This window comes from Vidua macroura, chromosome 3 (genome assembly GCF_024509145.1).
Source record: "Vidua macroura isolate BioBank_ID:100142 chromosome 3, ASM2450914v1, whole genome shotgun sequence".
Lineage (NCBI taxonomy): Eukaryota > Metazoa > Chordata > Aves > Passeriformes > Viduidae > Vidua > Vidua macroura.
In genome coordinates this window covers 32,341,348-32,366,026 of record NC_071573.1, presented here as the reverse complement: position 1 = coordinate 32,366,026, position 24,679 = coordinate 32,341,348, and the positions used below count along the sequence as shown (strand labels likewise).

At 36.7% G+C, this 24,679-nt stretch overlaps 1 protein-coding gene across 4 annotated transcripts in view; it reads left to right on the top strand.

The window, feature by feature from the left end:
* CDC42BPA (CDC42 binding protein kinase alpha) overlaps nucleotides 1–24,679 on the top strand; it is a 179,699-nt gene that overhangs the window by 63,906 nt on the left and 91,114 nt on the right. For all 4 annotated transcript variants that reach the window (XM_053972807.1, XM_053972809.1, XM_053972806.1 and 1 more), the window contains exons 5-6: nucleotides 3,566–3,661; nucleotides 8,114–8,262. In XM_053972807.1, coding sequence (XP_053828782.1) covers nucleotides 3,566–3,661; nucleotides 8,114–8,262 — 245 coding nt within the window. The remainder of the gene's footprint in view (nucleotides 1–3,565; nucleotides 3,662–8,113; nucleotides 8,263–24,679) is intronic.

The window sequence follows — 24,679 nt, the reverse complement described above, 5'->3', positions numbered from 1 at the left end:
CTTCATCTATGCATACTAAAAATACACTCATAAATATATAGTTTTTATTTGAGACCTCAACTGTGCTGCTCTCAGGCTGCCTTGCTGTTCAACTGCTTCCAAGTTTATACTGATTCCCACATTTATGTTTTGATTACATCTTGGTAGGAAGTGAGATCAATGGGAAACCATCACACTCCTAAAAAAATGTATTCAGACAAATTAAAACCAATTTCTGATGTGTGCACATCCTGTCTCTTTTAATGAAAATGTTATCACATTAGGAACTATAAATGGCTTGCAGATTGTGGTTAGATGTGCACAATGTGTTTCCTTTTTATCCAGAAATTATTCAGATACTGAGCAATCTGGCAGTAGTCTTGATACAAAGGGGTATTTCTCTCCAAGACAAATGTCATTACTGTAAGTTTTATTATTTCACTGAAAAAGAAAAGACCAGGAATAAAGCTTCACTCTATTTTTAAATGTACTCTTTTAAAGTGAGTTTGAAAACTGTTTCTTTTCATTAGCATACCGTTATAAATAGGTTTCAAAAATTTTTCTTTTCGCAAGGTATTAAAAATACTCTTCCCATGGGTCCAGCTGAATTTCTGAAAGTCTGAACTGTTAGCCTAAACAGAATTACAGCTATGTTTTTCCATGTATTTGTAACCCATGGGTATATAGTGGAAAGAGAACCATCTGGAGTGAAAATGCATTATAAAGCATGACCTTTAGCAACTGTAACCTGTCATTTTTAAACATTCATGAATGCTCTTCTTACTACTGATGGGGAAAATGACCCATTTTGTCTCCGTTAGCTTAGTTAGTGTGCTGCACTAACACTGAAATACACAGGAAAATCATGCAGTCCAAAACCACAAGCATATAGATAGATCTATATGTTCATATGCGTCTGTGTCAACAGTGTGGGAAGTGGGAATCATTTGTAAAAGCAGAAAGGGAGTATGTACTCAAAAGAGGCTTGAGGATGCCAGATTAAGGTAGAGGACTGCAAGCTCTGAGTGCAAAACCTTTGTTATGATAAAATTACAGAGGTTGCAAAGTCAGTGTTCTTTTTTGTATAATAACAGAGGATAAATTTTCCAAATACTTGCCACTGTTGAGATGGGATGTGGAACTGGGAATGTTACTGATACAAGGAGTACCTGGAAGTGTGTGACGTCTTGCTGTTAAACTCCCAGACCTGTTAGCCTGAGCGTTGACAGTCACTTAGAGTTACACGTGTGCTGTGCTGGTGCCAGATGAGGCTCAGGAGAGACCAGGACAAATACTGGGCAGCATGGAAGCAGTCAGCATCCCCAGGAGGTGCTGACTCTGAGCTGTGAGGACATGAGCACCCAACAGCAGAGCAGGTCAAATTCTTTGCTGCTTGAAGGCCATGATAACGGGAGAGATATGACCATGGCACTGAGTTGGCTTTGCTGTGACAGAGTTGGATCAGATGAGCTCTGGAGGCCTCTGCCAACAGTTCAAGGAGACTGCCTAGGGAAGGTGAAATGTAAGCTGGAATAATGGAAGGCACAAAAAAAGGCTTTGTTTTAAAAAAGCCTCATTGAGCCATATTACAGTAATTAAAAGAACCACTGCTACTGTCTCTTTTTGTTGTTGTTGTTGGATTTTTTTTTTTACCACTTTAGCTCTGGCTGTTGCTGTCTCAGCTGTGATCTACTGTGATAGTAGCTGTTGCTTCAGCTCTAGGCATGCTGCCCAGAGGTGGGTGTCTGGAGTGCTCAAGGAATGCACAGTCTTTTGTCAAATCATGGCAAAAACAAGTGGAATTATATAAACTCTCTAGTAACTAATCCTATGAATTGTGTCATAACAAGTAGAGAAACTACCTGTTATTTATCCTTGTGAAAACAAGAGTTCATAGTTATTTCTCTCTGAAATATGTCAAGAGTTTACAAACGAGGAAGGAAAAAAAATCAAACTGAAGCATCGAACAGCTTTTCTTCCTTCTGAAGATGATCCATGCTCACTCTCCTATCCCAAGTCTATTTTTCATTCAATAACCTCTGAAGGTATTTGTTTTAAGTATGTCTTGCTATTTCCTCAAATTTCACTGATTTATCTCCTGCATTGTATAATGATTAAAGTATGTCATCTTAACTTTTCCTGGTCTGCATAATTCTTACTCACTGTATTCACCAAAAAAAGGACTTGTGATGGTTTATTTCCTTGGAGGAGGGAGTTACTTGCTGCTCTGTTTTTGCTGCATGTATTCTTGCCCATATCTCAATCTCAAATGATCTTTCACTTTTCATTCTTCACTTTCCAAATCTCACAGCCAGCAAAAGCCATGCCAGACGTCTGCTATTTTCCTATTGGATTTGGAAATCAAACTGAAAAAATAAAAAGCAAAGGCTTGAATTTCCTTTAAACTTAGCTGTTTCGAAGATGGAAGAGACAGAGCAGGGTTCAAAATGATGAAACATCTTTGTGAAGAGCAGAGTGTGCTGGAATAAAATATGGTCTGTGTTTTTCTCAAACTCTCCATCTGCCTTCTAAATAGAGCCCATACAATATTATTCTTTCCTTTGCACTATTATATAGATCTTTTTTTTCTGAACAAAATTGTGTGCTGGCTTTGTTATTTGGTACTTTTTGTTTTCTTGTGATACTCACTTCAGAACTCACTCCCTTCAAAATGTTTGTAGGATTTCTTTGCTATAGTTTCTTTTTGTCTTTTCATCTGTTTGGTCATTTTGTTACTCTGCTAAGTTTTTTCAAGGAGGTGTTTTTTAACTACTCAGGACAAGTTGCAAGACCTGCATTGGATTAAATGCCATGCTGCTTTGAACTTGTTTATTTTCTTCACATTTTATCTTCTTTTGTTTCATATAAACCTGTGTTCAACAATTAAAACATTTGTTGGCAGTTCTTTTTCCTCCTCTGTTCCACTTGATATGAAGGCACCTCCTGCCTCCTGTTTTTCTTTCTAGTGTATTGAGGGGGAACCTCTTGAGATGTCTGATCAACAGCTTATACCTGGCAAGAGCAATATTCACTTCTCCCTGCTTTCCTGAAAAAGGGATGTGGAGAAAGTGGTTAATGATTATCAAGTGATTATTACATGGAGTTATTGGCAGCTACTTTCAAATTAAAAGAACTGTATGTGAAAACTCAAGTGTGAAACTAGGCTAACACCATGATGAGATGAAACAACAACACAAGACTCCAGATTCCAGCTTTCTGACTCCTAGTGCAGTTACAATTATCTAATGCCATTATTGTTTTTCTTAATCATACATTGCTATTCTGCCATTATTGATACATCAAGATTTTGACGTTTTAGATGATGGGAAGCAGCAGCTTATTTATCCTTTTGCCTCAGTTAACAGTACAGAGAAGTACAACTGTTTAAATTTGAGGAAGGTGGGCTCTTCTCAATATCTTTTTCTTTTTAGATTTTGTCATGTTTGAATAGTATAATAAATGACTTTTTAACTGAGAGGCAGTTTTGATTTTTCCCTCAAATATAATGTCAAAACACAGTCAACTTGCTAAATGTTTTTCTTTATATATTTTACCTAAAGCCTATAATTATTTTTCTCCCCTTCAGACAGCCTGTTTTCGAGAAGAGAGAGATGTTTTAGTGAATGGAGATAACCAGTGGATCACAACATTACATTACGCATTCCAGGATGAAAACTATTTAGTGAGTGTCGCTTTTTTATATATATGTATATATATCTGTGTGGAAATGCAGAGTCTTGGTTGTGGTTTGAAACAGAAAAGTAGTTTGTTTGTTAATTTTGTGTTCTGGACCATGCAGACCATGTGAGGATCTGTGATTTTTCAATAAAATTCTAAAGGGTGGAGATTAGTCAGAAACTTTGAAAGTTTTGCTATAAATAGCTCAGGAAGACAGGTTTGTTTTCTAAACCACTTTGCATTTGTTGATAAACCTTGGTCTATCTGCATATCCTTTCTTATAATTTGTCATTCCAGTTTAATTGGATTAATAAAATTTAAAGTGCACTTACTAACACAGATTTTCTATTTTACTTTAATTTTTTTTATGATTAACCATGCTGATTACTGTTTGACAGAGAGAAATTGGGAGTAGCCCTGTTTTGAAACAACTTAATATTTTGAGGACTTAAACTCAGTAAGCTGTCACAAAACAATAAAACATTTTTGCAGCATGGAAGAATGCTACTAAATACTCATAAATAAGAGCTGGAAGCTGTAGTTGTAGATTAAAATGTCTCTTTTATGTTATTTAATTTTTGGGTATTTTGAATGACTTGCAAAAAGAAACTAATATGAGGAAAAGTGGCCAATTTTCTATAAAATCTTTCCTACTTAAAAAATGTTTTGATTGTGATATGGTTTTGATAATATTTATGCCTGAAAAACTAAACTTTGCATTGATGGGTTTTATTGCCCTGTGCTTTGGATTCTTTGTCATTAGCAATTCTAATAATTATTAAAAAATCCACAGCCACAGTCATTTTTTCCTTCAACTCTGTCCAGTACAAAAAGTGCCATACAGGGAACTCTTGCAGACTTGCAGTGTTTTTTGCCATTATATTGCACTTTCTTCTGTCAGTTCAGATGCCTGGAGATCCATGGATTTTGATAGGTTTGTACAGAAATGTGGCTCTGCATTTATAAGTCTAACTGTTGGCGTAAATACCTTCCAGCCAGCTTCCTGCTTTGTTAATGTGGACAGTAAAAATAATCTCATGTATTGTGTAATTCTGATCTTATCATTAAGAGCATTTCAAGGAAAATATTACATATTCCAGAACAGCCTGCTAGAATTTGTTTTATTCTTGCCAGTTTCCTTGTTTTCACTAAGCACAGAGCAGGTTTTGTTCTTCATCTTTGATAGTCTGCTGACAGAAGCTAGTTCTGCAGGCTGCTGGGCAAAATATCAGTGACACTGGGAGTTTGTATCATCACTAGTTCTCCATATGCTTTTCGTTAAAATCACAAGCGTAACACAAGTGGCCTTTTAAAAAAAAAAAATCTGTGTAGATTGCGCAGTAGATGTGGTTGTGCAGTGACTGTTGCCTGCCTTGAGATGGACTTCATCAAACTGGAGAGAGTGAAATCTCATGAATTTCAACAAAGGGAAAGGCAATGCCCTGCATCTAGGGTGTATAATAAGAGAAACCAAGTACATGCTGGGGCCAGGTGATTGGAAAGCAGCTTTACTTGAGGTCCTGGTGGATAACAAGCTTAGCCAAGAGTCAGCAATGCATTCTCACAGTAAAACAGGCCAGGAGTATTCTGGGCTTCAGGAAAAGTGTTGCCAGCAGGTCACGGGAGGTCCTTCCTCTCTGCTCAGTCTTGCCCTGGCTGTACTTGAAGTGCTGTGTCCAGGTCTGAGCTCTCCAGGGCAAAAGAGAGATGCAACTACTGGAACAAGTCTGTTGTGGGGCCAGAAAGATGGTTGAGACACTGGGGCATCCTTCCTGTGAGGAGAGCTAGGATTCTTCAGCCCAAATAAATGTAGGATGGAGGGGGATGGTTATCATCAATATGTGTAAACACCCCACGGAGGGAATTGAGACAAGGGAGCCGGATTCCTCCCAGTGGTGCCCAGTGGGAGGACAGGAGCCAGTGGACACAACCTGAAATCCATGGAGTTCCATCAGAACACAAGAAAACCCTTCTTTATTGGGGGATACTCAAACCCCAGCTAGAGACAGTCATCATCAGCCTTTTCTAGCTGACCCTACTTGAGCAGATGAGGTCTGAAGATGTCCCTTCCATGAAATGAATCTGTGATTTGGGATTAAATGCCTGTGTGAAGCTTCCACTAGCTACTAGAATTTAGAGATCTTAAATCTATGCTTTTACTCCTGGAAAGATGGTGCTGTCGTATGCTAGTATTTTGAGAAGTATTTGAGAATTGGATAACCTGGATGATTGTGTACATTTAGAAAGTATTTTTAAAGCTTTAAAAACCCCCATATTTTTATTAAGAACATGGATATTTGACATTGGATTTTTGATGGAATTTTTTAATGTAAAATTTAATTTCTAGATTTAACTGTAATTCCAGCACATGTATTTAACTTCATTTGCACAGCTTAATACCCTGTTTAAGTGTTGGCTTATTCAAGGACTTGAAGGTTTCTGTGTTGTTAGGCTACTGTGTTGCTCTTGCAAACTCAATGGGAGGTGCAGAATCCTGTGTTTTAAGACCCAAAATTCCATTATTTTGCTGTATCCAATAGCTGAGTTGCAGAGGTTTTCAAAGTGCTGAAGAACGAGTGCAGAGATCCCACATCAGTTAGGAGAATCTGAAGAGGTTTTTATTTCAATATACATTCAAAGCAATAAGTTCAGCTCTTGGAGAAATCTGTACAATTCACCACTTAATAATCAATATCTGAAGTTCCAAAGGTTTAATGCATTTTCTAAGACTGTAAAACACCAGAAACTTACACAATCAATCTTGTTCCAGAAGGAGTGTAGGAGCACCAGTGAATAGAAGTTACTTATCTTCTATAAGGATTGTGAGCATAATTTAAGAAGTTTATTATTCCTTTCACAAAGCAACAGATGAAAATCTGGCTATCAACACATTTAAAATCTTGTGGAAATACCTTTTTGCTTTCTTATGCACGTGGAATCAATGAGGATGCCCACGTTATTCTGTATCAAGCTGTTAAAATCTTTGTTCATGACCTTTATTGTTATGGAAAATATGAGGGAAAAGCAGCAGGTGTAAGATTTCTGCCTGTCCCTCATCTTCCCTAGAGCTGGCATAATTTTGCAGATTTTTTTTTCTTCATATTTTAGTGACTTTTTCTGAAAATGGGAAAGGCAGACATGTTAGGGCAACTAATATAAATAGTCCCTTTAGGCTGCGTTTTCAGAATTTTAAAGAAACAAATTGGAGTATACATTATTGCATTTTCAATATTTTTTATTATTTATGGTCTTCTTAAAAGTCACTGCTTCAAATGCAGATAGGCTGCCTTCCTGGAAACAGACTGGAGCTCTAAGCAAAAACTTTCAGATAGTCTAGTGGAAATTTATTCTCAGCGACATGATTTGATTCTTGGGGCTGTCCTGTGAAGAGCCAGGAGCTGGGCTTTGGTGATCCTTGTGGGTCCCTTCCAGCTCAGGATATTCTGTGATTCTAATTAACCTGTCCACAATGATGTTTGAAGGTCATGTCTTAGCAGTGCGTGTTAAATTAGAATGTTAATAATTAGTTTGTTAGCTATAATTAATTTGATTTTTTTTCCTTTCCCCCATTTGGCCTTTCAGGCACTGTTTCATAATTAAAAACAATCTAAACAAAGCTAAAATATATTAATTCTGAATGTCACACTTAAGTTTCACTTTTTCCAGTAATTTTAACTATGTTGCTAAAAGAAGTGACATTTTATTCTGTAAATACAGTAAAAGGCAGAAAGGCTCTGATTTCTTTAAAGTCTTTGCATCCACTTCTATGGTTGGCAAGTTTTATGTTTCATTCATATATAAGAAATCAATATTTTTCTCTGTCCTTTCAATTAGAGAAGGTGACATGTTGTATTTCATGTTGCCAGGTCCTGTATCATGTGTAATGTCAACAGTTTCTGGAATTATGCTGTGGGTCACTGGAAGTCTCTCAGACTGCCTTAATCTGAATAGTCTAAAAACTTTAATTTCCAAAGTAATTCATTTAATGGGAAAAGAAGGTGGTAGGAAGAAGGGGAAGGGAAAGCATTGGAAATTAGGGCAACATAAATGAGATTACAAATTTACACACTTGTTTCATTTTTATAGGTCTGTACTTCAATCCTTTACTCCTTTAGCTTCTAACAAAGGGCACTGTTTTCATAAGAGAATCCAGAGGATCTAAATACTTCATGTTTGGTGATGAGTCTATGGTTGATACTGTTTTGTCATGAGACTTACTATATTTGGGGAGGTATAAATATGAAAAATATTCAAGTATCCTAAAGGCTAAACTGCAGCTGAACTGACTACTGTTTTCAGAGCACCTAAGCATCTTGGTTAGTTTTTTTTATGTCCATAATAATTTTTGCATTGAATTAATTTTTATGCTTCAATTAATATTTAGTCTTTTTTTTCACTCAATAAATTGTGATTTTTTCCCCCCTCACTCTGTTCTCTTATCATTCCCACTCCATAGTACCTGGTTATGGATTACTATGTTGGAGGAGACCTGCTTACATTGCTCAGCAAGTTTGAGGACAGACTCCCTGAAGATATGGCTCGTTTTTATTTGGCTGAAATGGTGATAGCCATCGATTCAGTTCATCAGTTGCATTATGTTCACAGGTAAGTAATTAGAACTCCAAATTCCTGTTGCAGTTGTGGAGAGTTACTTGATGGAGTGAAACTAGTTCCTGTTAGAAGATTTTAAGGTGGTAACAAGTTCTTGCTGTGTAAAGTGAGCACGATAGAACCAATCTCTCTGTATGTTGTGGTTATTGGAGCTGTTGATAAACTTGTGCATATGGGTCAGAGGCCTGAATGAACCTCCAAATGTATCTCATGAACCTTGCACACTGGTGTTTGTGAGACTTAATCATCTGTAATTTATAAAAGCAAAACTGGAAACCTGTTTGTGAAATGTGATCAACTTGGAACAGGTTTATTGAAAGGTCACATTCTGTTTCTTCATTAATCTGTTTGATTTTTACTGAAGCTGAAAACACACCACAGTCTGCTTTGAGTTTTTTTTCAGCATTTTCTTTTGGACTTAAGCGTATAGTCTTTAAAATAAAGTGAGGGCAGTAAATGAACAGAAGTACTTGAATTGTGGTACTTATCTTTACCTTGGTGTTTGTATATATATATATAGATAGATAGATATAAAAAATACTGTGTTCACAGGAAAATATGAAGTCATTTGTGTCTTAACGTTTTTGGAGCCCATGACTGATTTTTCCACAAAACTAGCATCATCTTTTCTTTGATGTATCATTCTCTGCTGAACTCAGTGGTAATTCTTGTGTGCTGAAGAAGATGTTATCTTACAAGAGGCAGAGTCTTCAAATGCACTCAGATGTACTTTACTCTGACAGAAGTCAGGAGGAAAACTCCCAGTTCTTTAAGCTGAATCATGAAGTTGGCAGCATGAGCTTGTTTGATACTTCCATCTATCGCCCTTAATTAGAGTCAGTACTAACTGTGCCTTCTTTTACTTGGCTGCTTCACTGCAAAAAAGGTGTGTGGGGGGAAAGTGGGGGTGGTTTTAGGGTGAGTTTTTTTGTCCAAAAGATGTATTGTGGTTGGTTTTGGTGTGTTACTGGGTTGTGTTTTATTTACTTTGGAATTCTGGCTTCTCATGAGAGAGCTGTAGGTGAGGTGGTGCTAAACTGCAAATTCTTCTGGAGTAGTTTGAGGTCTTCTAGTTTTGCTGAAGAACTGTGTCTACCTGCTAAAGACAGCTTTGTGTGATAACGTCTCATGGAAAAATCCGGAGTACTTTCCTTGAGTACTGAGGATTTGAACTGTGTGATTTCTGCCCTTGTTTTGTTTTGGTTTTTTTTGCTTAGGACTGATGTGGAAGGTTTTTGCATTCAATTTAATTTTGATCTAATTCTTAAAATGTGTTTATGGGTAAATTGGTGAGACACTATTTACTCTTGCGAGGTCTTTTACCCAGTAAATCTGCATATGGAGTGGTAACTCTTTCCATAAGAACAGATTCCTCCTACCTTTTCCTCCAAACAGATCAAAATCTTTGTAATTGAGTACTGTTAGTTTGTAATGTGCAACAGATGTGATATTTCCGTCCTCAAACAGTAGTATCCCCAAAATGAAATAGGTGCTGGTGTAAAATTTAAAAAAAGGGCCCCTATGCATTCTCAGTCCTTTGTTGTTAGATTTGTGGCATTGCCAGTGAGCTTCACATTCATAAAGTTCTAAATGCCACTTTGGCATTTTATCATTAGTGCTGCTGTAATACAATGCCTGTTTATAAAGGCATGTTTGGCAAGATTAAAAATGTAAAGAGCACTTGAATATATGTTAAATGATCAGCCTTTGAAATGAGACCTGTTTCACTATTAGCTCTATTAAGATGTTTGCAACTGGTAAAGCAAAAGAAAGGAAAAGAAAACACATCATCTAAATGCCACTAATGCTCTTTTCCTGAAGGCTTAACCATGGTGGCCACATCCTTTTTTGGGAGTGCCTTGCACACAGCAAAGGATGTAGAAGGAGGAAATAGTGCTAAAAGCTGGATTAATGTAGCAGCTGCAGTAGTGGTTTTCAGATGAATAGCCAGTGTGCATCAGGATTTGATCTGGGTTGTTGCTACTGAACTAGAAACCGTGCTTTAGGCATGTTTTGGTCAAGGTTCTGTTCACACAGTAAGATAGCAGATTGCTTTGTTTTGTTTCCTTTTAGTGCCCCAGTTCTTTCAGGATAGATTTTCACATTAACCATTCATAGTAGTGTACTTCAATGATAATTTTCTGGTTTTCTGTGAATGTTTTTGTACTTTTTAAAAATGGAATTTCTGTTTTTCTTCAAAGTGTGACACTCCTTTTGTGCCTTTCTAGCATCAATTGCTTTTTAGTTGTTAGTTTAGGTTTTTTTTTAGTTTTAGTTCTAGTTGTTTAGTTTAGTTTTGTTTGGTAGCAATGCTGATTGCAGTGGCTGTTCGTGTGTCAACCACTCTGATGTCAAATGCAAGACACTTTCCTAAAGTACAATGGCTAAGTTTCTGAAATGTCAAATACAAACAATCTCAGCATTACTTAAATTACTGTATTTCAGGTTTTCAGTTCTGAATTTGAATGCTATTTCTGCACTAGTGTTGTGGGATTGCAAGATAAATTTATAATGGGAAGGAGATCAAAATCTAGGTATTAATAATATTGTGCAGATAAATTGCATGGTGTTTTTGAAGCTCTCTCCTGATACCTAATGCGACCAAGAAAAAGAAAATTTGCTAGTCAAAAATAACATCAATACTACCATTTTAGGGTATTCTTAATGTTTTCTCAGGTTGTATCCTCCTTTTAGTTTCAACAAATATGTGATCCAATATTTTTGGGATAGCATCAATCAGAACAGAAATCTTGGATAATTTTTCATTTATGACTACTTAATTTCTTTGAACAGATCTTGTGGTATTTTACCTGGTAGCTAAACGATGGCTCAGAATGTAACAAAAATGGCCTTTTCTTTAGTGTCTTAGCTTTTGCCATTGGCATGAATACACTGGCACTGGCACTACCAGGTAATGTTGACAGCTCCAAGACTAGCTTTAGAAAGGAAACTTCATCTAAGTTAAATATATGTGCAGCTGTTCAAAATGAGAAAGTAAGTACATATTTGTATCTCTCACAAATGTACAGCTTCGTTGGGAAGCTTATACCTAACCCTGATATCTTCATTATAATTTGTACCAATGAAGTGATGCTTGCTTTTAGGCCAAGGTTAAATATTGTCTTGTGTCAGTTTTCTGTAATTTGTAGTATCATACAGAGTAAGATTTCTCATTTATTAGGTATCAACATCACCTTGTCTTTTATTTTTATATATTTTTAGCACCTTTCTTTTATTTTTCTTTTTTTCCCCCTCTGAGAAAAGTCTCTACATGCATTAATATTAATTTTAGTTTCAAGGTTGTGTTGTTACTTAATTCCTCATGGCATATGTTAAAAGCTTATATTTGCATGCATTATCAAATATCCTGGTGTGGACTGCAGTAAAACTTTTCTCAGCTTAAGCTAGGTAGCTACACTTTGTTTATACATGTTGTGTTACCTCAAATGCATAAAAATTGTTTTTCCTACAACACCTTTATGAATTTATTGGTGAACTAGGTTTTCTCTCAGTTTTATGTAAAGTAGAAATTCTTGGTTTTGTCTAAATTCTTTGGAGTAAAAAAAGACTGGAGAAGGCCTGGCTGCCATGGGAGGAAATTTTTCCTGAGAACTGTAGAAAATGCCCTCTGGACAGGAGCTTGTTCTGGGCACACTCAGTGTGTCACTGGCGGCTTTGCACACCCCTGCATTGACTGTGCCACTGCCTTTTGTGCTGTCTTCTGAGTTAGCCCCTTAATACATGTCAGGTATTGTCTTTTGCATGTGAAGAGATAGACATGCAAAGTGTAAACACACCCACTTCCAGAAAGTATGTGAGATTACAGTTTGCTCCATCAGGGTGCTTCTGCATTTCTGGTTGCTGCTGTCTTTTAGTTGGAAGGATTTTAGCATCCTAAACCATCAGATACCTTCTCTTATTCTTCTCTTTCGATTTTCTCTATCAGCTTCTAAAATTTCAGCTAAGCTTCACTGGAACATTTGAGTTCTTAAAATGTAGAGCAGCAGAATTCTCTGAGGAAGTGACATCCTTTCTGAGAAATACTGAACATAAGGGAATAAATCCATTAGAGGCATAAAAGAACTGTCTATTCCCTATCAAGCCAGACTCTTTGCTTTTAACAAGAAGGTACTATTTGTCCTCAGTAGAAATCATCTTAGGGACATCCCTGAAATATTTACTGTCAGCAGGCAGCTGAAATCTGGTATCCTTTGTAGGATGCATTTCACTTTCAACTATAAGTTTCAGTGCCAGCGTATCCATTTTTGACTTGCTGAATAAGTGGTTTTCTGTCTTCTGGGTGTATCCCATCTTTACTGATCATTAATTTGCTTAAGTGGAAAATTTAGGGGTGGAAGGCCCATCTTGGGAGTCAGCTGCATTGCGCGGTGTGTCTGAGTTGAGTTGGCACAAAGATGAGCCAAGCGCTCTGGCCTTTGGTAAAGCGAGCCCTCATTGTGGGTTTCAAAGAAAGCAACGTCGTATTTTAAGTGTTTACCAAACTTTGCAGCAGACATCATGTGGAATACACACATGAAGATGTCCTTACAAAGTGCTGAGAGTGAAGGAAACAGAGCTAGAAAAATAAGGAAAAAATAACATCGGATTATTTTGATGTTACTGAAAATGTATTGCTTTGAAATGTGGCATGGTTTAGTTTTACAAGGGAAACTGTAGGACAGAAAGTTATTTTAGTGAGTGTTTGGTAAGCCAGCTAGTGCTTCCTTACAAGGTATTCTGTGACAAAGGCAGGAGAGCTCTATGAGCTGTTTCCGCTCCATTTTCCCACTGAGGAGGGGCTGGATACAAAGGTTATCTGGGCCTTCCTTCTGCCCTCTGACCTCAGATGGTCCAAATGCTGGCAGCTGCTCTCAGAGTGGGCCCTCGGGGTGGCACCTGACCTGCACTGAGGGCTGGATGAGGTTAATGTTGTTTGACTACAATTCATTGGTAGGATTTCCAAAGGAGTCTGCCATGACCTAGAAGCATTTTGCAATAAAAGGCCCACAGATGCTTGGAGTGCCAAGAGCTAGTGGATCACAGAGGCTGTACATGACAGAGAAGGCAAATGGTTTCTTAGAGTGTCTCTTGAGAGTGTTAATTTGAGTGAAAGCTGTGTAGAGCTGGTATAGACCTATATGTATATTCTGTGTTATTCGAGCAGAAGGAGTTTAAAACCCCTAAATCCAGCCCCTTAAGCGACAGTAGCCTTGAGTAGTCCTTTCAGCAGAGGTGCCTTTACAAATGTATCCTTGGACCTTTTTTCTCTCATTATTCTCTCTCCCCAAGCTCTGGGCATTCCTTCTTCTCTGCTGAAAGAAAGGCTTGTGGGACTGTGCAGGGAACTGAACAGGGACACCAGGCCAAGTGAGAAGTAACTTTACATTTTAACTAACCTGGGTCAATTCTTCAATCTTACAGAGAATAGTAGGAAGTTGTTTTAAGCGGTCTTTCCAATAAAAACATTGCTCATTACATTGTGCCTGTTTCTTCCCTACATCCCTTGAGTGCTACTTGGGATATCTGGAAATGTGATTTTAAAGAAGAAGGGGCATGAGAAAAAGTTGGAGTATCAGAAATGTATGATATCCTCAGCTCACAGTAAAACCTTCCCCTTTAATGTTTGACCTCCTAACAAAGGAGGTTGTTGATTATTGTCAGCTGAGGAAGGCCAGCAACACAAGGACTGCAGCCCTCCTTTCCTTCTGAGTCCCTGCCTGTGCTGTAGCTGGTACCAGTTCTGTCCTTTAGAGGGTTCCAGTTCTGGTACCAGTTCTCCTTTACTAGAAAGAAAACAAGAAAAGGAGAAGTGCATAGATGAAGAGTTTCTACTTTTTCATGTCGATTTGTGCACCTTCTGGGTGCAATTGCTTGAAAGGCAGGTGGATGTGAGCACTCTGCCAGATGGTATGTAATCCCTCTTAGATAGGAATTGGTTGTGGTTGCCATAAAATAGAAGTGTTTAAACCCTCCTAAAAGTGAAAATGAAAGAGACAAGAAATAGAGTTTGATTGGAAAGGGTCCTTTTTAACACTTAAAGGGAAAATTATTAATGCCTGAAGTTTTGTATAGAAAAACCTGTGGTCTTCCAAGTAATAATTTTTAAAGCAACACTCAGAGGATGCTAAACATGATGGAACTTTCCAAGAGCTCCTTCTGCCTCTGGCATAAAGATTGATTTGACTTCTTTGGTGTTCTCAGAAGAAACATCCACATTAGAACAGTCGTAGTTCTGATAGGAGAGCTGCGTCAATGTTTAATGAAGTCGGAGGTGTTCACAGAATTTAATAATTTCTTTTGAGGACAAAATATTCCCATTTGAAAGCTGTTTTTATATAAGTTAAGCTATAATTTTACACTCATTCTCTTCTCATAATTTCAGACCTGGAAATACTTCTTCCTATTGCTTTCTTTGATATCCAAAATCAGCATCAGGAAAGTAGGACAAAAACCTTTTCCTTATTTCTGGATTTTTTGTCTCAATGACTGCGGTTCTGAGGGTGTAATTAGCTATTTGTTTGGTGACCAAGACAGAGGTGGTAATTAACTTCCAGGGATTTTGTTGTTGTTTATTAAATTCAGAATGATGCAGGCAGAAATTAAGTAGTTGTGTGATAGTCTTCATTATTCTCAAGTTTTTTGTTGTATGGAAAAGAAACTGTTTTGTCTTCTGCAGACCTTCCCTTTCATTATCTCTTTGTGACCACAGTATTTATTTCATAACTGCCTCATTTCATACTGTCTCAAATTTCTATTTATTAATACCTTGTGTGTTCCTCAAGTTCCTTCTTGAAATGCCTTTATTTTATGTGCCTTTTGCTTCCTTTTTAGTATTTGAAATACAATTGAGTTTATATTATTTGATTACATAAGATTAGAAGCTGCACTGAACAAATTCATTAGCTGACTTCAAATGTCATGTAGATTTGTCATTACATAAATAAGCAATAATAACTTGGCTTTAGAGTCAGATATTCCTGCAGTGTTCATATAAAATGTAACACCGAGATGCTTGAATGTCTTATAAGAAGTGTTTTAAAACCTGGTTTCTTGCTAGAGTATTCTTCCAAGGGAATATTTGGTGGATTTGGAATGAAAATATTTTAAGTAGCTGAACTTTCAGGTATGACAAGTAGAAATTTGATGTTTAAATTTCTGAGTTGAATAGCTGTTGCCTCAGCCACTAAATGTAGTATTTCCTTTTTTTCCATAGTAAATTAAGATAACCTTGCAAGATGTCTTATTATAATAAGATATCAGGGCAAGAACTGATTCCTGGAAGGACAATAAAGGAAATATTAGTCCAAATAGCCCTGTCTGCATTGAAGCTGTTCTTCAGTAAGCATTTCCCTCTTGCATTTCCAGAAGAGCTCTTGTTGCATCGATAGAAGAGCCTACCTTGTGTTCCTTTTTAATAACATGAAAATACTGCTGGCTTTTAACTTCTTAAATGAGAAAAAAAAATAGGTCATCCTGCAAATTAGAATACTGCTTACCAAGCAGATGCTTGCATGAGGTCAGGCTTGGTTCAGTTGTGGAAGGTTCCATGGTTGGGGTCAGGGCAGAAAGACCTTGTGGAGCTTTATCTGAAAAGTTGTATTAAAATCTTTATTGACTCAGGTGCTGCAATGTTTGTGCTGTTCAGTTTTTCTTTATTAGCTATTGGGGGGCAGCCTTTAGCATTTCCTCCTGCAGCAGGAAGCAGTGATATTGCTGCCACTGTAACTCAAGAATTCTTAATCAGATACTGTGTGTGAAGTCCTGGAAAAGGGCATTAGAAAGGTACAAAGAGAAAACAGTGGCTTAGAGGAGAAGGGCAAAAAGGGAGGAGGTGATAAAATAATATCTGATACAATAGTAGCAAAGTTATGTCTTCTTCATATAGGAAATTCAACTAGCACAGAGGAGGAATTTGCTTTTATGTAAGTGCAGCTCCTTTAGAGTTCTGCTTAAGTTTAAGAGCTGAAAAATCAAGCCTTAAGTTCCTTTCCAAGATACTTTTTAAAAGATATATTTGCTTTTTTTATTAAGCAAGCATGGTGCCTTGTGCTTTATGTCAAAAGGAAATGTTTTCTTACAGATGCAGTCTGAATACAAAGGCTTTTCCAATAACACTTTATTCTTAATAAGTGTAATTTTAATGTGTTTGAGCAAACAGTTATGCAGTCATTATTTTTCTAATTAGTTTTAATTTTCTGAGATGTTTTCCTGCCAAGCTACAGCAAGTACTGGAGATACTAGGATACATTTAGACCAAATGCATTTCTTCCTTTGTAGCCTCTGGCTACGTTTCCTTCCTTAGTCTGTTGCTGTCAGGAGTTTTGTGCCAGTGTCAGAGAGCTTATTGTATTTGGATCATGCCTGTCAATATGGTTTGTTTGTTTTCTAGCAGCAACAAAAGCAAAAAACACATACTGAACTACTTATATGTCTGTTGCTGTAGGACATGGTAGAGAAACTGTAGACATATGCTTCAAGCCTGGTCTGGCTTATTCCCTCATGTTTTCTTACCTTTTGGTTGGAATAAATATTATATTACAGGTTGAACCTGCCCAAACACATTCCAAATGTATTATGGGATGAGAGATTTTAGGATATGTTTCTATTATTTTCCTTGATTTCTATTTAGTAAGAATTAATGTATTGTTTGCATATTATTTCCCTCAAATTACAATATTTTTGTTGTGATTGATACATGATAGGGGCTTATATATTAATTGAAATATTGGTTTTTTGTAGGATTTGCTTTGAAAAAATTAAAATATTCCTGTGTTGAAGGATGAAAGTGTAGTTTTGATCTCTAGGGGAGTGATCTGAAAAAAACATATGCTCACAGTCCTCCTCAGATACCAGAGATTTCATAAGCTGATTTAAAGCTAATTTTGTGTATAAATATTTTGTTATGTTAAATTTGTACAAGCATCCTTCATTTTTAATATGCTTCCTTGTCTATATGCTGCCATCTTTTTAATTAAACAAAGATAAATTGTTACCAGGACTAATTCCTGGTAACTAAATCCTACTGATTAATTGGGTGCACCAAAATCTTCATACAGCTACATTTGCAGGGCTGGCTCAGTGACTGAAAAGAGGTGACTTTACAGAGGGCCACATGGACACAGTGGTGAGCAGAAGCCATGAGAGCTTTACAAAGCTTTGCAAAACCAAACAAGCGAGAGCTGAAAGTTGTCTCACAGTAATTCTTGGACAGTGAGGGGGTGAATAGGTTCACCTGAGCATCCCATTTAGGTATATTGGAGTTTTACACACTCTGGGAATTAGAAGATAGCTTATCATGTCCTCATTTAATATATGAAGAAAGTGGAGTACAGGCAGAGTGAAAAATAAGCACAGCTTGTAATTTCATGTGGTGAGCATATTTTCAATTTGATGACAGAGCAGTAGAGCTGTGGAGTTTGAGTTCAGGTTAATTTTGACTCTGACATTGGAGGTGTAGTAACAACCAAGCTGCAGCTGAGAGTAAGTGAAACTCTAAGATTATGAATACTTCCAAAAAGGCAAGTAGGTTTGGGAACTGCAATAAATATGGTAAAATAAGAAATCTACGTGTGCTGTATTTCAAAGAGTGGTTTTGATCAGGGGACAGTGTTGCAAAATAGAAGAACTGGAGAATATAATGTTTCTTTTTGTGTGCATCTTACTTTAAAGAGTTTAGTAGTGATGAAAAAGAGCTAAATTTCTGTACTACCGTGACTACTTGGTTTTGATTTGTTTCATACTATCAGAACAAGAGTTACATTTTGGCATATTTGGTAGCCTGATTGGAATTTCTTTATATGTAAGTCAAAATTTTAGCGATTTCTTTTACAGATAAGAACTTTTGAAATAGTGTTTCATGACAATGTTGAGTATGGTCATTCTTCAATTTGTTGTTTAATCTTAAAGTTGTCAGACAACTTGATAAAATTTTAATGTCAAGGATTGTAAATATTATATGAGATGACATTTTGGAAAGAACTTTTGTTCTAGCTGCAGTCTTTCTCACTTTGCTAGAATATTTCTTCCAGCAGAACCAAGAGCTATGGTTCCATCACACTGTAAAGGTACAGATGTAAAATAATGATTTGGTGTACACAGTTGCTTCTCTATCACTTAAAATTGATAAGCTCTTGGTGTATAGGAGAAGTTTCTGCTGTTACACTCACCAGGAATGTATTTACATTTTACACTGTTAAGTGTACTCTGATTTCTGTTATTATAGTCTTCAGTTTAGTCATTTCTGTATGTGTGATATTCTAGTCTTCCCTGCTGTTACTGCTGATTTTCACCTTTCTGGTATCTACACATTTTATGAGTGTGCATTTATTTTTATGCTAGGTTTTAAAGCTAGAATGTTAAATCCATTTCAAAACTGATCTCAGAAGATCAGCAATAATAATCTCTCTCAGATTTTATTACCTCTTTCAGCACTATGCAGTCATCTCTCCTTTGGCCAGTTTATTATCAATACCTTTCCTAGTACTGTCATTTTTTCTTTCAGTGACACTTTCTCTCATGTGAGAAAAATTAAAAATATTTTAATATGGAATTGTGTCTCAATCCATAATACTGTGACAAAAATTAACTGATCCTGGTGAATTGTGCGCACAAAGGAATTAAGATTTTGCTTCCAGTGTTTGCATGGCATTATGTGGTATTCCTTGTAATCATTCTAAGTATTACACATTATGTTTAAGGAAGTGAAAATTGTCTAGTGTCAGTATAGTCCACATGTTTTCTGCCTGATTAATTGCAACAGCTCCAAATAACATTCTCTTCCTACTCATCTGTGTCACAAAGCTGGTATTTCCTTTAAGAATGTAAAATCCAAAAAATGGTAGAAAATTTAAGTAAGGAAAGTGTGACAGCACTAGTCAATGGACTCAAAAAGAAATTACTGTCACAACTCCTACTTAAACATTGAGTGAGCCTTTGCTTACCTTGTTTCTTTAAAACTGTAGTTTCTGGAAAATATTTGTCTGAGAGTCTGTAGTACTAATGTCATGGTTGCTTTTGACAGTCAAATGCTTAAGAGAGTTGTGAATGCTGAAATGTAAAACATCATGATTGCCAGTTGAATGTTCTAAGAGGGATTAACTTGCCTCTTGCCAAAAAAATCATAATCTGAGTACTGAGGATGTCATGGAAAGTAATGCAATATTTTTTGTGTTGCAATGTCTGATTCTAAACCAGACCTTTGCATGCCTTCTCACAGATTTAATTCTATTTATAATACATGATGATGTTTGACTGTAACAGTCCATGATAAATTAAAAAAAAAAAAAAGTCTGCAATCAAGAATTATGTCAGTTTATTTAGAAACACAAATACAGAAGCTGCTCAGTGCAGTTTCCCTGGTGAGATATTCTGTTTTCCCATTCTGCTTGTTCCATCATTTTCCTGCTTTTCCTTTGAATATATCAAAATTTAAAAATTTCTGTCCCATAATTTTTAAAATTGTGTAGTAACTTCTGTACTCTGCCAGTAACTACACTACATGAATGCAAAACAGATTGCTGATTTCCCTGCTTACCTTATGAATGTGTTGCTAGAACCTTTCTGTTCCGTGCCAAAACTGTCTCAATGTTTTTGTCTTCCTTCCACCATTAACTTGAATGCATTAACTTGAATGTGTGTAACTTAGTGTCTTGACAAAACTAACATGAAACCTCTAACACTCTGGAGTTTTTCTGAGGGTATCATGCAGGAAACAAAAAATCTAGATTTTCACTTTAGATCAAGTGTGTATCTTCACATTGCAGTTGCTGATTTCTGTGGATTAGGAAATATTGTGTAGTGTTTTGGCTGTGCTTGTGTGATTCAGATCAATAAGCATTTCAGAAACTTGTTTTGACTTTTATTATTATTGCCTCTCAGTTCCCTAGTACCAGATCAGTGCAGAGTAACGTGTATGGAATATTATTGGCAGCATCAAAAGGATCTTCTAATCCCGCTGTTCTAGAGTGATGAAATAATAGAATTGTTCTGAGAATATCAGGAAATTCCTGTTCCCACATGAAAACAGAGTATCTTAAACTGGATTGAAACAGTTTCTGGTATCCTGTTGAAATTTTGACACAATCCTGATGTAGTTCTTGAGTTCTGTTATAATTGAAATTCTCTGTAACTGGTCTGTTTGAACATACTGCAGCAGTTACTGAAAAGCAAATGTACATTTAAGGTAAAAATGCAGCTCATCTGTGAAATGGTTGAGATACACATGCTAGAGTGGGATTCATACTACAGGCTTTGACTTAATTTGTGGTTTATGGTAATGAGAATTCTTGCCTGAAAGTAGCTGACGGTGAGATAATACTTTGTACAACATTGAAATAGCACCAGTAATAATCTTACTGAAATTGGTAATTACATTAGCATAATATATTAAGTAGAAGGACTCTGAATGCCTTATCTTCTGTGTGTTACTTTTTTGGTACATTTCTAGTCTAATAGATCTTTTTGAACCACGATTTTATTTCAGTGAACATTTATGACATTCAAATCTCAGTTCTGGGCAGGCAGTACTTAACCACTGTTATATAATTTTATATGCTTCTTGGTTCCAGATCCATGAGAAGAAAGAAGATCATTTATGTAGACTTTTGAGCAGCGTCATGTTTACTAAAAGAGCCAGCATTGCAGAGTCAGTTTTGCAGGGTGTTGGGCTCTCTTATCTTCACTGTGCTTTTGTCAAGGAGGGTTAGAGCTTGTGGTCCTTTCCAACCTGGTATTCTATGATCATTTAGAACAGGTCATCTCAAATTGTGCACTAAAAATTTGATATTTAAGTAGGGGCCATTGCTTTCTGATGTTGCAACACAGAATAGTAACCTGTCCTTGAATATGTGAAAAAGAATAGTGTTAGGCACGTGGGTAACTTTGCTTATTTAGGAAGCATTGTTTTCTTATAATGCTTTGGTAATGGTGTTGATAATGTCAAGAATGGTGGAAAAAAAAAGTCTCAATTTTTAAAAATAAACACTCTGCTGAAAGCCATTTGGCTGGTGGTGAGTTCAGAAAAGGGTCGCCTGGTTGGAGATGAGGCACAGGCACCAAGATCTATGATTTCACACTTCTGAATAAATTTCAAACAAGTAAAACTAGAAGTTTTTTTTTATTCAGACTTCTCCTTATGCAGATCAACTGTAACACATGTCCAAAGGAAGTTTTTTATTAACTCCGCCTCTGTATCATGTTAATAAATAATTTATAAATGCAGCAGGTCTACTTGCTATTTTAAGTCAGAAATTGTTGTTCCTTGCTTTAAAATTTTGCTTTCCATTTGGCTTCCAGAAAGAAAAACAATGCTTGAGTCTCAGCTAGACAAAGAATGATTAATTCATCATTCATTAAGTCCCATAGCCCTCAATTCTGTCAGATTTAATGGCAAAGCTAGATAAAACTGCTCATTCTGCAAGTTCTGAAGTGCACTTTCTGTAACATTACATACAGCCAAAGACTGTCAGACTCCTTGTTAACCATTAGGTGCACCAGGGCAAACTAATTCCACTTAAACAGGCAAACAACAATGAGATTAACTGTAGGTTAAGTGACTCAAAATAGCAGCTTTGATCCTCCAAGTGACCAGCAATTTAAATGGTGAGGAGACCAGACAGAAAATAAGCATGGGGGTGAGGGAAACAAAGAAGAGGAAGATAGGAGTGACTTCTGAGAGCTTGAGGGATGGTGTGTGTGTGTTGTACTTTTGAATATTCCTAAATAATTGTTTGTTCTAGAGTAGTATTCTCTGACTTTCTTTTAAAATTGTGCTTTCAGCCACAGCTTTCACTCAGTAGCTGCAATTCTCCATTTGAATCTCTCTTTAATACAACACATGTAATTGAGGCACGTCAGTCATATCCTTAAACTCTAATAAAAAAATCAACAGTACTCTGAAATGTGTAGTTTCCTGCTATATATTCTCTCATTGTAATTTCTTGATATGGATTCTGTTGTTGCATTCAGTGGTAGGACTGAAAATGAAAAAGCTGGAATCACTTTCCATAGTTTTCTCTGAGATGCAGGCTTGTGCTTCACCTGGGTGCTTCAACAAACTTGACTATTGCCTGAGCACCAGCTGACTTTTACCACCTTCCCCTTCTGCTGGCTGCAAATTCCTCCTTTCTGCAGTTAATGGCTTTTGTATGAACATCAAATGTAAAAAAGCACAACAGAAAAAAAATAATCAATAGTCAGGCTAGGAATTTGAAGCACATCTTCACATTCTGCTCTTCACTGTTTTCTGTCCTTTCCATTCTACTTCTGTTCTTGTTTATACTGTACAGGAAAGAAGGGTCAAAGAGCTGGTCTTTGTGAGGAGAAAAGATTCCCAGACTGTGTAACATCATGCTTGGCATCCCATGGTCAGATGAAGGATCAGAGCCTCAGACTCATACAGAATTCTCACTCAAATTCTCTCAGTCTGAAAAACAGACAGGATAAAAGAACCTCTGACAAAAGGTTGATAAAATGAAAATCCAAATCCTCGTTATATAGGCCAGAAATCTGTTATTTTGAATGTAATTTTAGTGTCAAAAAGGGAAACACCCTTTCCTCTCCCAAAATAGAAAAACAAAAGAAAAAGCCTCTTTTAAGAAGTACTGGGCACAGGAGTCTTCTGGAGAGTCTCCTAATTCACCCCTGGACATGGTCAGAAACAAACCTCTACAATTTCACATGGAATTAGCTTAACACAAACAAAAGCTAATGCCAGCTAATAGTGTACAATGTACCTTCTTTTAGCAGTCAGGGTAGGGTTTCTGACAGAAGTGACTCTGAGGTTTTGGGAAGGCTGGTTGTGTTTGGATGTGCCCAGCGTGGCCACTGCAGTGCAGTGCTTTGGAGCTGCCTTCCCACCACAACTCTGAACCAGGCAACAAGACACAATGTTTACTTTTCACTCTTTAAAAAAGTAATTTGGAGTCCTGAGTGATTCAGCAAATTTACAAAATCACATCATGACAGAGGTGAGAGGATTTTTGTTTCTTCATGTCAGCTTTCCTCGTGGATTCGGAGCCATTTGTGTCCCTCTTCAGGTCCTTCCACTGCTGGGTTCTTCCACCCTGTGGGCTGTCCTCCCTCTGGAGGACTTGGCTGAGGATTTCATGACAGGGTTGTGATGTGATTTCTGACCTGACTGTGGAATAGCACACAGGAAATGATACAGTCCTGTTGCTTGCTTCTTGTCAGTATATAGCTTTGCATGTGTACACTCCTGTAAGGAGCTCACTCTTGCTACTTCCAGCAAGGATTTCATTCAGCCTATACTAAATTGGTTGGTGGTTGACATGGAATGAATAATAATATGAGATAATTTAAATTTCCAGTGAAATACAAATTTTCTTCCTTCTATTGCACAAATATAAGAGCTTTTACTCTCCTTTTCTCTGTCCCTAAAAACAGTCACTTTACATTCCTTGTGCTCAATAGCAGTATCTTCTGCTGTATTTAACAACTTGTGAATAGAATTCCTTCAACACAGGGTGTTTTTTTTTTGGGGGGGGGGGTTGTTTGTTTGTTTGTTTGTTTGCTGGGGTTTTTTTTTTTATAACCAAGAGGTAATAAATATGATGCCATATTTGCAATACAGTAAAGAACATGTTCAAGCTGAAGGGAAGCAAGAGAGATTATCCTAAATTTAGTTTTATTATTTCAGGAATAGGAGGTTCTTTGCTCCTCACTGTTCTACTTTTTACTTACTCACTAGGAAGGAATCTTCTTTCCTATTAGCATTTAATCTCTATACTGTTAATTTAGGGCACAGTTAAGTAGAACGCAGATATGGAAAAGCTATACTTTTTTCTGTTGTTTTTGTTCTTTTCCTCCACCTCCCCTTTTTTTTTTTTGGAGAGGGGTAGATATTCTGACAACACTGACTTCCATTAAAAAAAAGAGCAGTGTAACTGCTGAATAAACCTTCATTGGGAGAAGGACAAAGAAAGCAAAGGTTCCATGCAGCACATTAAAATAACTATATAGTACTGTTGTTTTCAGAAACATTATTCTTCTGCTGGGCAGTCTTTCAAAAAATATATGAAATCTAAAGCCCTACTAGCCTGGGAGAAGAGTAGTAAAACATCTAGGATATAGCAGTGCTTCCTCACATACTGCAAGAGCTATGGCAAGTATTTGATACAGATATTTGTTCACTTGGAGTGGCATTGGTTTTCTTCTCCTTGTAAACTATTTTTTTTTTAGTTTCCAGGGTTTACTTGCAGGTTTGCATCTTATCATTGTTCTATTTGCCACATAACTCAGGAACAACAAACAATTCATTTAATTTTTTCTAATGTGCTCCCTATTCCTGAATATTTTATGTGTCCTTAAAATATGTTCTACTTTTTTCTGTGCTTCTCCCCCTCCCTTTAATACATTTTTAATATTTTTTTATTGCTGATCAAATAAATGTATG